Below are 18,091 nucleotides of genomic sequence, written 5' to 3'. Positions count from 1 at the left end.
TCACACCCAGGGATTCCTGGGGTATTCATGAAGGTGTCCTTGTTCCACTTCAAAGGCATAGGTCCCAGTCTTGAGACAAATGAGAACACACACACACACACACACACACACACACTCACACACTCCTGTAAAGCACAGATGCCCATTGCTCCCTATCCTTCACAGAAAGCCAGAAAACGGGTCATGACATGAGCCTCACGGCCTCTCACCCCCAGCTGTGTATGAAGTTTCTCTCCCTTCTGTCTCCTCTTCCCTCTTTCCAGCACAGATAGGACAAGGCGGTGCCACATGAGGGTTTATTCCAGCCACAGCTTCCAGAGAAACGCCACAATAAATTACATCATTAAATAAACTCCGCACTGGACCCTGCCCTCTTCTTCTAGGCCCTTCTTCTAGGACCCTCTGGGGCTTCAACTAGGCCTACTCCCTGTGAGAGGAAGAACGAGCCTATGAGCCTTACTGGGTCCCCACCCTAGTTCCTAGCCCCCTGCTTCTCACTCGCCTGACCTTGACAGCTGGACAGCTGTTACTCAGCTGTCTCCGAAGGGGGGAGGGGAGGGCGAGGAAGGAGCAGCCATAGTCCATAGCCAAGCCCATGTCCTTAGAGGTGTGTGGGGTTCTCCAGAGACGGATCTGTCTTAGTCATGTGCAAGACCACCGTGGGGGCCTTGTAGTGGCAGTGAGTACCACGGCCATAGCCCCCTGGGGCCCGGCAGGCCTTGGCTCGGACTCGACCAGCTGCCATTTTTCGGGAGCACAGGCTCTGCCATGTCTGGAAAGTCTTGGAACTCCATACCCAAACTCCACTGGTGATGCCCACCACCAAGGACATGAAGATTTTGAGCATGAAGACAGCCACAGTGGGCACCGAGCCCCCTGGCAGCGAGCAGTCTCTTCGGCCTCCCGGCACAGTGGCAGCAGTGCATGGTTGCTCGGTGGCCCGAAGGCGCCAGTAGTCCATGTTGAGGCGCTCATAAACGTAGCAGACGATGACGCAGGTGGCCGGCACTGTGTATAGGATAGAGAAAACTCCAATCTTGACCATCAACTTCTCCAGCTTCTCCGTGTTGGTGCCACCCGTCTTCATGATTTTTCGTATATGGAAGAGAGCCACAAAACCAGTCAAGAGGAAACTGGTGCCAAGTACTAGGTAGCAAGAGAGGGGTACCAACACAAAGCCGGTGAGGGCTGCTGGGTCCATGCTGGCTACATAGCAGAGCCCGGTCAGCTCATCCCCAGCCACCTTGCGCAGCGTCAGGACCACGATGGTCTTGAGAGCTGGCAGGCCCCAAGCTGCCATGTGGAAGTAGCTGCCATGGGCCTCAATGGCCTCGTGGCCCCATTTTTTGCCTGCAGCCAGGAACCAGGTAAGAGTCAAAACCACCCACCAAAGTGAGCTGGCCATACCGAAGTAATAGAGCAATAGGAAGACCAGGGTGCATCCTGTGTTTTCCAGACCCTCCTGAATCACATACAGAGCCCCTGCCTCCTGGTCGCAGGCCACACTCTGTGCACCTGCCACCGCTCGGATCAGGAAAGCCAAAGAGTAGACGTTGTAGCACATGGAAAGGAAGATAATGGGACGCTCGGGGTACTGGAATCGGTGAGGCTCCAGCAGAAAGGTGAAGACGGTGAAGGCTGTGGAGAAGAAACACAACGCAGACCACACAGCCATCCAGACGAGCGCGAAGTCCTTGTCGCGCCGAGACCAGAACACCTCGACGCCTGGCCCGCAGCGCGGAGCGCACGAGCGACTCTTCTCCACGTACTGGAACTTCTCGGGGTTGTCACAGGTGCCACCACTGCCGGGACCTGGGGCTGAATCTCCCGGTGGCCTCGCGGGCCGAGGTGCCACAGGTAACATGCCCAGGCCCTTGTGGGGTTCTGTGGGGCCTGCGGTGGCGTTCTCCGGTGCCTCCATGCAGAGCGCGTGCGGGTCGTTGCGCGTGGGGAGCCGGGCGCAGTCGAGCGAGTCCGGCCAGCCGAAATTGAATTGCTCCATGATGGGGGCGCAGCGCAGGCGAGCCTGCTCGCACATGGGCCGGCAGGCGGGGATGGGAGTGGAGACCTGGTCGGTGCACATGGGGGCGTAGAGCGAGCAGAGGAAGAAGCGCAGGTGACTGTGGCAGCCGTACTGCACGAGAGGCGCGAACTCGGCCAGCTGCGCAGCTGCCTCGCCCTGCGACGTGTGGCCCAGTAGGTTGGGCATACGGGTCAAGTTGTAGCCGATGCCCCGGCACATGGGGATCTCCACCGCTTGGCACGGGGCAGGACCACGGCCGCGCTCCGGATCGAAGCGGCCGATCTCCAGCGCCGCGCCGCCCGTCGTCAGCAGCTGCCACAGCAGCAGCACCCCGCGGAGCAGCGGTGGCACGGCCATCGCCCCGCGGCGCGGCCGCCCCGGCTCACTCGCGCCGCTCCATCCCGCGTTCCGGGATCTGCACGCCACGTCGCGAGCTGCGCGCCATCTCCCGGCCGCCCACGTGTGTCCTGGAGCGCACGGCGCCTTTGGAGAAACCGCCGCTGCCGCCGCTGCCGCTGCCGCCGCCACTCCAGCCAGAGCCGGCGCGGTCTCAGCCACCGGCCGCCGCTGCTCCGAATCTAGAGGGCGTGGTGAGTGGAAAGACACGCCCGAGGGCGGGGCATTCTCACCAGGCACGCCCCCGCCGCGCTTTAAAGGTGCCGCGCCTCTCTGCCACGCTGGAGATGGTTGGGCCTTTCCCCTCCTTTGCAGACAGCGAGGAGATAACCATGAGTGCGCCCTTTTCACCCCAGGTGCAAGGGGGTCACCCGAAGGTCTCCAAGCCCCAGGCAAGCCCTAGGCAAGGCCCTTCTCTGCCTCCTCCTCAGGATGTTTTGTTGTTGATCTTGTTATTTCTGAGACAGGGTCTCCTATAACCCAGCTGGCCTCAAGCTCACCTTGAACTCCTGATTCTCCTGCCTCCTGAGGGCTGCCGCCAGAGAGCCTCCTGTATGCTGAACAAGTACTCGTACTCTGCCAACTAATCCACTTGCCAAGCTTTGGTGGTTTGGTTTGGTTTTCATTACATTTATCGCACACCCGTGTGAGTGTGTGTGTGTGCGCGCGTGTGCGCGCGTGTGTGACATGCAAGCACAGGTATGCACACTCACAAAACTGCATGCATATGAGGACAATTTGGGGGAATCAGGTCTCTCCTTCTGCTATGTGGGATCTGCCCCCTGAACTTAGGTCATTATGATCTTTTTGCTGAGCCACCTCTCTGGACCCTCCTTTTGTTTGTTTCGATGTTGTTGTTTTGCTTTATTTATTTGTTTGGCTGGTTGGTTTTTGGTTTTTAGAGACAAGGTTTCTCTTTGGCTTTGGAGCCTTTCCTGGAACTAGCTCTTGTAGACCAGGCTGGCCTCGAACTCACAAAGATCCGCCTGCCTCTGCCTCCCCAATGCTGGGATTAAAGGTATGTGCCATCGCTGCCCGGCTTTGCTTTGTTTTTAATTTTTACATTTTCTAATTTATGTGTTCTGGTGTTTTCCCTGTGTGTAAGTCTGTGTACCATGTGTAATGCCTGGTGCCCTTGGAGGCCCGAAGAGGGCTTTAGGACTGGAATTGTAAGACACCATGTGGGTGCTGGGAATCGAACCCAGGTCCTCTGGAAGAGCAGTCAGTGCTCTTAACTCCGGCCAATCTCTCAGACTCCGCATCTGTTTGTTTCTGAGACTGTTTCATGTAGTCCAAGCTGGCATCAATCTCACTAAGCATCAAAGGCTGACCTTGAACTTCTCACCCCCTGTTCTCACCTCCTGAGTGCTGAGATGACAGGATGACAGGCTTCCTGCCCCTCAGCCAGGCATTTCAGTGATGCTTTCAGCCTCGTGATGGTCCTCCAGCTCAGCCTGTGGCCACTGTGCAAGTCTGAAGGTGAAAGTACTTACTCAGATTCACGTGCCTCCTAGAGGGCAGGTCTGGCAGGCAGTCTTGCTTTCCTGCCTGCCTGCCAGCCAGCCTGTCTGTCTGTCTGTCTGTCTCTCTCTCTTTCACACACACACACACCCACACGCACGCACGCACACACACACTCAGACACACACGGAAAGTCAGATGCCCAAGTGTTCCGGCTTTACCAATCCCCTCACGCTATATTTAGAGCTGGGATTCAGGAAAGAGTTGGGACAACACTGCTGGCCACAATGAGAAAATGGGGCAGCCTTTGCCCACTGTCTCTCAGCTCCCTGAGAACCGAGCCGGAGCTCAGCAGCAACAAAGACAAACATATGCTGTCATTGGCATGCACCCAGCGCCTCTACCTCTGAAAAGACAGAAGAGAAGGGGTTTTGTGAAGCTGCAGCCAGCCCTGTATACCAAACTCAGCCTTGGGAATCCCCGGAGATACTGCCGCAAGACCTAAACGGGACTGGGGAGACGGTTTAGGCAGTCAAGGAGTTTCTGAGCAAGCGTGAGGAACTGAGTTCCAATCCCCAGAACCCATGTACAAAGCCAGCCGGTGCAATACACACATGGGATCATCCCGCTGGGGCAGAGAAGACGGGAAGATCCCTGGGGGTGCCCTTCCAGGCAAAGCCCCTCCCCCTTCATAGTCTTCTTCCCGGCCCCTCCCCACAACTACAGCTACTTCTCCATTCTCTAGGATTTGTTGTTATTGTTGTGGTGGTGGTTTTTCAAGACAGGTTTTTTCTGTGTAGCAGCTCTGGTTGTCCTGGAACTCACTTTGTAGACAAGGCTGGCCTCGAACTCACAGAGATCTGAGTGTGCATCACCACCCCCAGGCTGGTTGTTTGTTTGTTTGGTTGGTTAGGGTTTTTTGTTTGTTTGTTTTTGTTTTTTTGTTTTTTTATTTCACAAACACCCCGAGGCCTTTCCCTTCTCATTCCATCTATTTCCATCTATCCTCACCTCCTTGGGAGCAGTCCCCACCTCTTCTGGACAGAGCTGAAGGATCAGCTCTGGAGTCCGGTGTCGCCACCCACCACATGAGCCCCCTGTCCATGTCCATCTTTCCCTTCGTTTTTTGCAGGGCAGCCGCAGCCGAGCGCCAGGGTCAGTGCTCATTTATCTCTGATCTCAAGGTTTAGCCCTGCCTCCTGAACACCTGTCGGAATGACTAGGGCTTTCTCCAGTTGTCCATTTCCTCAAAGCCGGTTAGGAGGCAGGGCCTGGCCTGGGAGCCCTGTTTTGTGTGTCCCCGCCTCCCGTTCCAGGATGCAAAAGAGTTAGGGGCCCTAACTCTGGCAGCCATAGTGGGGAGGGTACTCCAGGGGCCTGTGGGATGTAAGGTCTGCCTGTCACTATGGCAACAGTCAGCTCCTGGGAAGCCAGAGGGGTGTGTGTGTGTGTGTGTGTGTGTGTGTGTGTGTGTGTGTGTGACATTGCCGAACCGCCTACCCCTCAGTGTTAGACGCTGCTTGGGGAGAGAAGAGAAGAGGCCCCTTGGGCTGCCTGCCCACCCACCCGGCTTTGTTACCCGATCTCCCTCTTTACAAAAGAGGAACAATACCTCAGGCGTCCACTGAAAGGGAGATGATGAGAAGGACAGGGATGGAGGGAGGTCACCATCAATGCCCACCCCCCACTGGGAGCCCCCCCCCCCCAAAGCTCCACCTCCCTGGAAGATGCCAGCCTTCCTCCGGGTCTTGGCTGGGGGCCCACTCGGGGAAGGGACAGCCTTCTGTCCTGAATTCCCACCCTCACCACTCCATGCCGCCAACCTTCCCAGGGGCCTTTCTCACATTGTAACCACCGATCACCCTCCCTTCAAGGCTAAGCCCATACCCCCTCCGCCAGACCCCACCTCCGTTTTGATAGAGCCTCTGTCTGGATGAGTCCTACCCCACACACACCCCACTGCAGAGTGCAGCCAGCTGCTCCAGAGCCTGGTCTTCCCTACAAAACCTGGGAGCTTCAGGAATAAGGCACCGTGCCATGCCCCACAAGACTTTGGCGCCTGGCCTGCAGTTGGCGCCTATAAATGTCCATTGTGTCAAGAGAATGTCTGAATGAGAGGGGCCATTAAAAATGCTGAAAGAGGGCGGGGGAGGCAGCGCGACGGCTAAAACACTTGCTGTGTAAGCGTGAGGCCCTGAATTCAAGTCTCCAGATGCCGCCATGTGAAGTCAGGTGTAGCAGCCAGCGCCTGTGATCCCAATGGCCAGCTAGCCTGGTGTACCTGGCAGCAAAGAGGAACAAAGTCGTGCCTCAAACCAGAGGGAGTCCACTTTCCTCTACGTTCACACACCAAACGCCACCCCAATCCCCAACACACACGCTTTAAGAAAAAATGTTGGGCTGGAGAATTGACTCACTGGTTAAGAGCATGGCCTGCTCTTCCAAAGGTCCTGAGTTCAATTCCCGGCAACCACATGGTGGCTCACAACCATCTGTAATGAGAACTTGTGCCCTCTTCTGGCCTGCAGACATACACACAGACAGAATATTGTATACATAATAAATAAATAAATATTTTTTAAAAAAAAAGGAAAAAAAATGTTAACCAAGCAACACAGCGCACCACTTTAACCCCAGCATTTAGGAGGCAGAGGCAAGTGGAGTCCTGGGAATCTGGGTCTAGCCTGGTCTACAGAGTGAAACAGTTTTTTTTTCCTTTTTTAATTTATTTATTATGTATATAATGTTCTGGGCACCAGATCTCATTATAGATGGGTCTGTGTCACCATGTGGTTGCTGGGAATTGAACTCAGGACCTCTGGAGCAGCAGTCAGTTCTCCTAACCTCTGAGCCATCTCTCCAGCCCCCAGAGTGAAACAGTTTTTAAAAAGAATTCTAGGGCTGGAGAGATGGCTCAGAGGTTAAGAACATTGCCTGCTCTTCCGAAGGTCCTGAGTTCAATTCCCAACAACCACATGGTGGCTCACAACCATCTGTAATGAGGTCTGGTGCCCTCTTCTGGCCTGCAGGCAGACACACAGACAGAATACTGTATACATGATAAATAAATAAATATTTTTTTAAAAAAAGAATTCTAAAAATATGTTTAAAATTTGTTCCGTGTATTTATTTATGGGGCGGGGGGCACATACCTGCCACAGTGTAGACGTGACAATGCGTGCGTCGAGATCAGAGGACATCTGGCGGGCGTTGGTTCTTTCCTCCCCTGTGTGACTCTGGGACTAGAACCCAGCTCATTGGCTTGGCAGTAGGCACATTCACCCAGTGAACCATCTCGCCAACCCTAAAAAAGTACTTCCTTTCTTTCTTTTTTTAAAAAAATAATAATTTATTGAAGATTTTCATTCTGTGTGTGTGCACGAGCCCCTATAGGGGTATGTGCATAAGAGTGCTGGCCCCCCCAGAGGTCAGCAGATGACATCAGACATTTGGGAGTTGGAGCTACCAGGGGTTGTGAGCTGCTGCACGTGGGTGCTGGGAAGCAAACTGGGGCCTCTGAGGGAGCAGTGTGTGCCCTTAGCTGCTGAGCCACCTCTGGGCTTGATGAGTGTGGTGGCGCACACCTTTGACACAGCACTGGGAGGCAGAGACAGGCGGAGCAATGTAGATTTGAAGCCAGCCTGACCTACAGAGTGGATTCTAGGAGAGCCAGGGCTACACGGTGAGACCCCACCTCAAAGCCAAACAAAAGCCAGGCGCGGCAGCACATCCTTGCAATCCCAGCATTGAGAAGGCTGGGGTAGAAGAATTGTCATGAGTTCAAAGCTGGCCTGGGTTACATCGTGAATAAGAGGCCAAATTCACAGTCAGGTAACGTTGCATCGAAGTCCTTCGCAGATGGAAGCCAGAGGGTTAGGAGTTTAAGGTGCCACCTGCTTAATTTTCTCTCTCTTTCTCTCTCTCTTTTTTAAGACAGGGTTTCTCTGTGTAGCTCTGGCTGTCCTGGAACTCGCTCTGTAGACCAGGATGGCCTTAAACTTACAGAGATCCACCTGCCTCTGACTCCTTAGTGCTGGGCTCAAAGGTGTGCACCACCACCACCTAGTTGAGTTATATTCTTCCACCACCCACCACTTCTTCTTTTTGGGTTTTTGTTGTTGTTGTTGTTGTTTGTTTGTTTGTTTGTCTTTTTTTTTTGTCTTTTTCGAGATAAGGTTTCGCTGTAGCTTTGGAGCCTATCCTGGAACTAGCTCTGTAGACCAGGCTGGCCTCGAACTCACAGAGATCCGCCTGCCTCTGCCTCCCAAGTGGTGGGATTAAAGCCGTGCACCACCACCGCCCAGTTTAGTTGAGTTATATTCTTAAAATATGTGTGACTTGGGGCTAGAGAGATGTATCAGTAGTTGGGAGCACACACTGCTCTCGCGGAGGACTCCAGGTGGGTTGCCATGTTCCATTGCTCACAGCCACCTGTAATTCCAGCTTCAGGGCCATCTCACATCCTCTTTCAGCCTCCAAGGACACCTGAATTATATATCAAGTTCTGGCATATGAATATAATAAACTCATGAAGTCAGTACCATGTTGGATTCAAATAATGAGTATCCTGCAGCTAAAATGCAAATATCAAAATGCAAATTAAATTGTTAATAACCGGGACTGACCAGTGTATCAATTTAACTGTTACACATCAGAGATGGGGTGTAACGAGCTTAAATGTAACCGCCACTTATAAATAATTAATTTGCATCTCATTTAATTCCTATAATACCTTATAAGGTATTTTGTTTCTGTGTGGACATGCGTGTTGCATGTTGTATGCAGCGTGAGCATGAATTGCATACATGCCAGAGGTGGGGAGTGGGCATCTCACTCTATCATTCTCTGCCTTAGTCCCGCTAATGTCTAGCGAGGAATGTTGAGGGCACCAAGTTCTAGACGTGACACCCTCCGCCCCACTGAATCTCAGCCATGGAGAAGAAAAGAGAAGGGTGTTCAAGATGAGCAGCGTGGGTGCCCAACTAATTCCAGCACTTGGGAGGCTGAGGCAGGAGGATCATGAGTTTACGTCATCCTCAGTTACAGAGGGAATTTGAGGTCAGCCTGGGCTACAAGGCACCCTGTCTTAAAACACGAAAAAGAAGAAAGACGAGGATGGGGGATGGAGAGAGGAAGAGAAAAGCGGGGAAGAAGAGGAAAAGAGGAGAGGGAGGAAGGACGGAAGAGAGAAAGGGAAGGAAGGGGGATAGGAGGAGGGAGAAGCCGCAGGAGGAGGAGGTAGAACGGAGGGGGAGAAGTATCATGTTTTGCGGACGCATTGGTGGAGTAAAATGGAGGTCCCCAGACAGAACTCGGGGAACCCCCTGGGACACTAGAGAGCCAAGGAAAGTTTTATAAAGGGGTGAGCGCCTTCTAACACTGGAGGAAAGAACCAGTCTCCGCTGGGGGCAGGCGGGATCCCCAGCGAGCCCGGGGACGTTGCTGGGAAAAGGCGTGGGTAAGTACGAAGGCCAAGTGCAGCCTGGCTGGACTGGGGAGGGGGGAGTCCCGACGGGCCCGGGCGCCTCCTGCCCGCCTCTGCTCAAAGCGGCCTTTGTGCAGCTGAGGCCTGAGCGAGCTCCTGTTTCGTTGACGTTGGACGCTCCTGCTTATTTATCCAGTTCAGCAGCGGCCCGGGCGGGTGAAAAAAAAAAAAAAAAAAAAAAGCTTCAGCTGCTGAGTTAGCGAGGAGGAAAGAGGCCCTGCCAACTTCCACAGCCCTTCCCAGCCCGGAGGGGCCTCAAAAAGCCAGGCAGAGAAGCGTCAAGCTGCCCTAGGGATGCCCACACTCCCTCAGGCAGTGGCTAGTGCCTCTACAAGCAAGCCTCTCCCTACAGGACCAGCCCTCCTCTGGGGTGACACATGGCCCAGGGTGGGAAATCAGCCTGGTGGGAGGGGCACCCAGCCTTTGCCAGGGCCTCATCTTGTCCTAGTAACATTTGCCAGGGCCTGGTTTGACTTCCTGGCTTTCCCAGAGAGTCCTCCACTTTGAGTGGCCAGCCGCAGGCGTCCACCCCTGGGATGGATGAACTTTGCTGTCCCAAGCCCCAGCTGAAGTCTTTCCCTTCTAGTCTGAGCAGCTGCTGGGGTTTGGATCTAAGCGGGAGATTTAGGGACCAGATTCACCCAGTAGTGGTCCGTGGAGGTGCAATGGGAGGAGGCAGATGGGGCTGGAGAACTAGGAGGTGGCAGTGCCGGCTGTCCCTGTAATCCCAGCCTTCCTTAGGCTGAGGCATAGCAAGATCACGTCTCAAAAAAAAAAAAAAAAAAAAAAAATGGCGTGGTGCCTGTGTGTGTGTGTGTGTGTGTGTGTGTGTGTGTGTGTGTGTGATAGCTGCTCTTGGGTAAAGGGGTCTGCTGTTACAGTTTAAGTAAGTAACAGCTGTTCTTCAAGACCACAGCAGGCCAGGTAGGCAGCCAGTCCCAAGCAGGGAGTTCCCCAAGGGGCTACAGCATCCCAAGACCACAGAGTCCGTGTGTAGCGGAGAGACAGAGAAGGATTGGTACACTATGCAGAGTGAGGTTGGATATTTAGTTAGTGGGTTATGGAGGGGAAAGAGAAAGGGGAGAAGGGAGAAGCGCAGAGAGGGAGGCAGAGAGAGAGAAAAACAGAGAGAACAGGCTGTGGGGGGGGGGGGAGAGGAGCCATGACAGCAGCTACCTCTTTGGGAGAGAGACGGAAAGGAAGAGCTCAGGCTGGAAGCAGAAGAGCTGCCTGCCTCAGTGGTATGTGTGGGGGATGGGTGGACGGGGCTTGTCTCTTAAAGGGACAGGACAGACCATTACATTTGCCACCAAACCTAAGGGCCCAAATTCAATCCACATAACACACCCTGGAAAGTGTTCTGACCTCCACTCACCTGCTGAGCCACGCATATCCCCTCCACCCAATAAATAAGTGTGAAAAATAAAAGAGCCAGCTGTGGGGGTACATGCCTTTATCCCAGCACTCAGGAGGTAGAGGCAGGGGACTCTCTGTGAGTTTGAGGCCAGCCTGATCTACATAGGGAGTTCTAGGGCAGGGGTACATAAACAAACAAAGGTGGCCATTCGTGCGGGGACCCATGACGATGTCAGTACGATTGTGGGAGGAAACTGGCAGGAAGCACACTAGCTTAGTGAGGGTGGGATTGGGGGTAATGGCTTAGGAAGTGGGTGGTGTGAGGGCCTGTGTGTTTCCAGGGTCTTATTGTCAAAGAAAGAATTCAGAGACAGCTAGGTAAGGAACTGGGAAGAAGCTGGATGTAAGACAATTGTACACACCCTAGTGGTGAAAATGGGATTCTCAAGACAGGGTGGTGTGGCCTGGGACCCCAGGGAACGTAGGAGGCAGAGGTGAAACAGGATAAATCAGTGGTTCTTAACCTTCCTAATGCTGTGATCCTTTAATACAGTTCCTCGTATTGTGGTGACCCCAACCATAAAATTATTTTCATTGCTACTTCATAACTGTAATTTTGCTACTTTTTGTTTTGTTTTGTTTTGTTTTTGAGACAGGGTTCCGCTGTAGCTTCAGAGCCTGTCCTAGAACTAGCTCTTGTAGACCAGGCTGGCCTTGAACTCACAGAGATCCACCTGGCTCTGCCTCCCAAGTGCTGGGGTTAAAGGCATGCGCCACAACTGCCCGCCATGTATAAATTCTTTAGAAACCATGGAACATTGTTTCTGTCTTACATTTGTCAGTGAGCAAGACAAATCTACTAACCACCATACAATAAAATGTTCTCTTTAAAAAAAAAAAAAAGTTGATCTATTTGGACTGGCAATCGCCTGGCCAAGGGACCACTTCTGAGGAAGGCGGGTTCCCCCAAAGTCACCCTAAAGAGGTAGGAGAAAAAAAATAGCCCTTAATGAGAAAATATACTTTTTCCTATAATCCTTCCCCTAACACAGTCCCTAAGAGCTACCACGACTCAGACGGGTATTTCTCCTCATGGTTTGTCTGCCTGTTCTTTCTAATGCTGGCCCCGGAGCCTAAATGCACTTTTCCTGGCATTCTGGGCTTTTCCCTTCTCTCCAAAGCCCCTCTCCCTCATGTGGCTGCTTGTCTACCATGTGGCTGACCTCTTTCCTGGTTAAAGTCACACAGCATGGCTGTCTCTGCCTTTCTTCTCTCTGTCCCTCCTCAAGGTTGCTGCCCAGATCTGCAGCTCTATCTGTCTGAATGTTTGCCCTCATGTATGTAGGTAGGTGTCCTGTCTGTGCGCCCGAGGCCTCCTGCATCAGAAGGTGTCTGATCCTCTGGAACTGAACTTACTGGTGCTCATGAATCACCATGTGGGTACTGGGTGCTCTTAACCTCTGAACCAAACCTCCAGCCCCGGGGTTTTCTTTAAGCTTCCATTTGAGTCCACTCTTAAATCCTTTTATTAATGAGTCTGAGAACCCCTAGAAGGAACCCCAATTTCCTCAGTATCATTGTCTGAAAATGATAAATAAAAGGGATCAGCCTGACACGGTGGCACACACTTTTCACCTGAGCACCTGGGGGGCAGAAGCCGGCTCATGTCTGAGTTGGAGGCTAGCCTGGTCTACACAGTGAGTGGCAGGCCAGCTAGGGCAATATAGTCAGGCCTTGTCTCAGACTAGGGTTTGGGGACTGGTGATGTCACTAAGCAGTGCGTGTTCAGTACCTGTCCAGATTCCATGAAGGCGGTGGGTGGCGTGGCTCAGAGGTCCTTCAGTTCCAGCACCCATGCCAGGCGGCTGCCACCCATCCACAGTGTCAGCACCAGGGGGATCCAACGCCTCTGAACTCTGAGGGCACCATCCCTGGACTGCACCTACCCCACCCCACATATATAACTAAAAAAAATTTAAAAAAAATTTTTTTAACCCAAGAGCTGGAATACAGCTCAGTGGCAAGAGCGTTAGTGATGGTAATTCGTTTGTTTCTCTGAGACAGGATCTCCGCACGTAGCTAAGGCTGGCCTTGAACTCACTGGGATCCAGCATCCTCAGTCTCTGGATGCTGGGACGGAGGAATGCTTTCTTGTGTATGATGGTTTCTAGCATGCATAAGGGCGTGACAAGAGATGACAGAAAACTCAGTGGAGGGGAGCGCTTGCCACCAAGCCTGATGACCTGGCTTTAGTCACTGAGACCCACGTAGTGGAAAGAGAATCAGCTCCCCACAAGCTGTCCCCTGACCTCTAAATACAGGCTCAGGCATGCGTGTGTCTCCTTTTGCAAATAAAAAATATATAAAAATATAAGCAGGAAAAAGTAGGAAAGAGACTATTGGTAAAAGATGAGTATTCTGGAGGCTGGAGAGATGGCCCAGTGGGTAAGAGCACTTGATGTTCAAGGAGGAGGACCTAAGTTCAAATCCCCAGCATCCACAAAAGAGTCAGGTATGGCTGCATGTGCCTCCAGCCCTAGCCAGCTTCATGGGGTGGAGACCATCACTAGGAGTTTGAAGACCAGGAAGCCACAAGGATGGGCCTCAGGCTCACAGAGAACCGCTGTCTCCAAACATGGGGGAGATGGGCTGACGAAATGGCTCAGTGGATAGAGGTGCTTGCTTAGAAGTCTGACAACTTGAATCCTGTCACTGGAGACCACATCCTGGAGGGAGAGAACCGACTCTCACAAGTTGTCCTCTGACTTCATATATGTGCTGTGGCATGCTTCACCCCCATATAAATCAATGACTTCATACATGTGCTGTGGCATGCTCCACCCCCATATAAATCAATGACTTCATACATGTGCTGTGGCATGTTCCACCCTGTTGTAAAAGGAGCAGCGGGCTGCTTCCCACCGCCCAGTCCCGGCTAGCTTTACCTTAAATAATTACACAGAAACTGTATTCATTTAAACACTGCCTGGCCCATTATATCTAGCCTCTTATTGGCTGACTCTCACATCTTAATTAACCCATTTCTAATAATGTGTATCGCCACTTGACTGTGGCTTACCGGCATGAGTCTAATCAGCATCTGTCTCGTAGAGGAGAGCCATGGCATCTGCCTGACTCTGCTTTCTTTCTCCCAGAATTCTGTTCTGTCTATTCCACTCACCTAAGGGCTGGCCTATCAAAAGGCCAAGGCAGCTTCTTTATTTAACCAATGAAAGTAACACATAGACAGAAGACCCTCCTACACCCCCCATAAATCAATGACTTCATACATGTGCTGTGGCATGCTCCACCCCCCAAATAAATCAATGACTTCATAGATGTGTTGTTGCATGCTCCACCCCCCATAAATCAATGTTAATTTCAAAGATTCAACAAATCCTTAAAACTTGGAGAGCGCTGGGCAGGGGTGGCGCTCAGCCTCCCCTAGCCTCCACAGCACACACAGGACTTATCTGAGAGCACAAGCACACATTTGCCAGCAAATACACACACAAATGTGTAACAAAGCCAGGTGGTAGTGACGCATGCCTTTAATTCCAGCACTCAGGAGGCAGAGGCAAGTGGATCTCTGTGAGTTCAAGGCCAGCCTGGTCTACAGAGTGAGTTCCAGGACAGACTCCAAAGCTACAGAGAAACCCTGTCTCAAAAAACAAAACAAACAAACAAACAAAAGTATAAAAATGTAATACATTTTTTATCAAAAGCATTAATTTAAATGATACTTCCTCCTTGTGATTTTAAAGCATTTTGGAAACCCCTAGAAGTGCATCAGCCTCCAACTCTGGTGCCCAGGGCCCTGAGAGGTGGGTCAGTTGCTCTGGCTTCGTCCCCGTTGCTGGTCATCCAGCTTGTCTTTTTTTTTCTTTCTTTGAGACAGGGTATCATGTAGCCCAGGCTGGACCTTACGATGCACCCAAGGATGACTTGAACTGTTGATCCTCCTGGATGCTGGATTATGGGCATGCATCTCCACACCTAGTTTCTGTCTAAAGGGATTCAGACTCAGGGCTTTGGGAAAACTAGAAAGGTAACCGAGTGAGGTCCCAAGCCCAGCTCATTCATTTGTTTGGTGTTTTGAGACTGGCCTTTACTTTACAGCCCAGGCTGTCCTGGAGTCCAGGCTGCTTCAGTGAGGGACTCCTAGTGAAGGGATCACAGGCAGGCACCACCAGGCATGGCTCCTAGTTCATTTCTTGATGGAGGAGGGTTATCTGTCTATTGTGTTATTTTCATTGGTCAATAAAGAGACTGCCTTGGCCCTTTGATAGGACAGAAAATTAGGTAGGCGGAGTAAACAGAACAGAATGCTGGGAAGAGGGCAATGAGGCAGACACCATGGAGCCAGCCACCAGGTCAGACATGCTGAATCTTTTCCGGTAAGCCACTACCTCATGGTGCTACCACGAGATTATTAGAAATGGGTTAATATCAAGATATGAGAGTTAGTCAGTAACTAACTCTCTAGAGATAATGGGCCAGGCAGTGCTTAAATGAATACAATTTGTGTGTTATTATTTCCGGGGCTAAGCTAGCCGTGCGGGAGCCGGGTGAGGTGAAAAGCAGACCTGCCCGCAGCTCCTCACTACAATTTCTAAGGTCTATGGGCTCTGTCCTCCAGCTGGGTAGTCCTCCCTGGTCACTGGGTTAGGAGCAGAGACCCACTCTCCTCCACCCTCAGTCCCTGGGAGTCCAAGACAGCTTAATTTCCCTGTAGACTGGGGCTTGAGGATCCAGATGGATAGTGAAAGAAAGGGATTCTTGGGGCTAGTGTTGTGGACGCTGCATGGCCATACATAGAAAATGGTCATTTTCCTATGGAATACGGCATTTAAAATGTTTTAAAAACTGAGGATTTTTCATGGTAGTGAAACTCATATGCTCCTGGCTGCACCAAACTACTTCAAGAGGATGATGGGCACCGAAGAGGCTCCTTATGGAGTTTGTTGGCCATTTGGGCAAGAAACTGCTCTTGCCTGGACTGCTTGGTGTTAGGCTGTGTGAGCTGGACATGCGGGACCCATGGAGAGATGACTGGTGAGCTTGGGGTTCCTGCTTCATGAAAGAGTCTGCCAGACATTCTGCAGGACACAGAAGAAAGCGACTGACAAACTGCCAATATAGGAGGAACTATCTTTGAAATTTCCTGCTTCATGGAAAAGTCTGCCGGATAATATGGGCCCATAGGCTGAAAATGGTTGCTGCGACATTACAGAAAAACTTCGGGTGACTATCCAGGCAGTGAGATGTCTCTGTCAATTCTAGAGTTTTGGAAGTTGCTTACAATGTACTTCCTGTTAACTTAGGTAATATTATATCCTTCTTTGATGGAGTTGAAGAATAGATAGTTACAATTATAGTTTTCCTTAGTTATGTTAAAAGATAAAGCAGGTATAAATATTGTGACTGTAATTCTTGCTTGATACCTGTTTCATTTATTTACAGAAAAGGGGAGGTGATGTGGGATTCTCCTCTGTATGCTGTGAATACCACTGGTTAATAAAGAAGCTACTTTCGGCCATTGGCTTAACAGAATATAGCCAGGCTGGAAAAGATATATATAGAGAGAATAGGCAGAATTAGTGAAAAGCCATGTAGCCACCACCGGAGATGGATGCTCCTGCTAGAGCCTGCCAAAACTTTGCCAGTAAGCCAGGACTTCATGGTAATACACAGATTAATGGAGATGAGTTAGTTTAGGATCTAAGAGCGAGCTAGCACTATGCTTAAACTATTGGCCAAACAGTATTGCAAATAAAAAAAGAAAAGAAAATGGTCATTTTGTAGAACTTAAAAAAATTAGGCTTACTGTATTTCATGTGTTTCTTAGCGAGGGTTTCTGCTGCTGTGAAGAGATGCCATGACCATGGCAACTCCTTTTTTTTTGGTTTTTTGTTTTTCAAGACAGAGTTTCTCTGTGGTCTGGCTGTCCTGGAACTTGCTCTGTAGACCAGGCTGGCCTTGAATTCACAGAGTTCCACCTGCTTTTCTCTCCGTGAGTGCTGGGATTAAAGGCATGTGCCACCACCACCCGGCTGACCACAGCAACTCTTATAAAGGAAAACATTTAATTGGGGTGACTTACAGTCTCAGAGCTTTAGTCCACTATCATGGTGGGACATGGCAGCATGCAGGCAGACATGGTGCTGGAGAAGGAGCTGAGCATCCTACATCTTGTGCAGGCAACAGGAAGCAAACTGCGACACTGGGTGTGACTAGAGCACATATGAGACCTCAAAGCCCACCACAGTGACACACTTCCTCCAACAAGATCACACCTACTCCAGCAAGGCCACACATCCTAACAGTGCCCATTCCCTTGGGGTCATTTTTTTCCCCAAACCACCACAGTGTGTATGAGTATTTTACTTGCGTGTACACGTGTGTACCACACGCATACCTGGTGACCATCAGGTTAGAAGAGGATTGGATCCCCAGAGCTGAAGTTACAGATGGTTATGAACTATCATATGGGTGCTGGGAACCAAACTCAGTTCATCTGATTCACCAGCTTCCATTTTTTGTTGACCTTTGGAAGTAAAGATGACATTATCAGGGCTGGAGAAATGGCTCAGTGGTTAAGAGTACTCATTGGCTGTTATCTGGGAGAACCCGGGTTCAGGTCCCAGCTTCCATGCGGCAGCTCACTGCTGTCTGTAACTCCCTCGAACAGATAAATGTGCAGGCAAAACACTGATGAACATAAAATAAAATAATAAGTTATATTAAATTTTTTAAAAATGACATTATCAGAGCCCGACAGTGGTTGCACGTTTTAAATCTCAGCACCTGGGAGGCAGAGGCAGGTGGATGAGTTCAAGGCCAGCCTGGTCTACAGAGTGAGTTCCAGGACAGCCAGAGCTACACAGAGAAACCCTGTCTTAAAATTGAATTAATTAATTAACTAATTAAGATGAGCTCGGCGGTGGCGGTGCATGCCTTTAATCCCAGCACTTGGGAGACAGAGGCAGGAAGAGCTTACTTAGTGAGTTCGAGGACAGCCTGGTGCACAAAGCAAGCTCCAGGATAGCCAGGACTGTTGCATGAGAGACCCTGTCTCAAAAAAACAAAACAAAATAAAAAAAAAATCATCAAGTTCACCCCAGCTCCTGGCATCCATTTTTGGAATGTTGAGCAGAAAGTTCCATTTCAAAGCTTCCTCCCCTGGGAGCTGCCTCAGTCCAGACTCCACCAAATGGTGACCCCTCCCCAGGGAAGGTTAAGACCATTCCCACAGGCTATTTAAACTGCCCCCCCCCAGAGAATGAACATGTGGTCTCCCCTTTTCCCTAGCTGGCAGCCATTAAACCTGGGTATCTTTTAATTAGGTCTGATTTGTCTGATTGGGATTA

The 18,091-nt window shown here is 51.0% G+C and overlaps 1 protein-coding gene across 1 annotated transcript; it reads right to left on the bottom strand.

The window, feature by feature from the left end:
* Positions 1–282: 282 nt before the first annotated feature.
* On the bottom strand, positions 283–2,590 carry Fzd9 (frizzled class receptor 9). The gene has a single exon (XM_048433831.3). The coding sequence runs from the start codon at positions 2,378–2,380 to the stop codon at positions 602–604; it is 1,779 nt and encodes a 592-aa protein (XP_048289788.1). The 5' UTR covers positions 2,381–2,590; the 3' UTR covers positions 283–601.
* Positions 2,591–18,091: the final 15,501 nt, after the last annotated feature.

Source organism: Myodes glareolus, chromosome 2 (genome assembly GCF_982192425.1).
Source record: "Myodes glareolus chromosome 2, mMyoGla1.1, whole genome shotgun sequence".
In the NCBI taxonomy this organism is placed as follows: domain Eukaryota; kingdom Metazoa; phylum Chordata; class Mammalia; order Rodentia; family Cricetidae; genus Myodes; species Myodes glareolus.
Note: the sequence above shows the minus strand (reverse complement) of the source record. Positions and strands in the feature narration are given on the sequence as shown.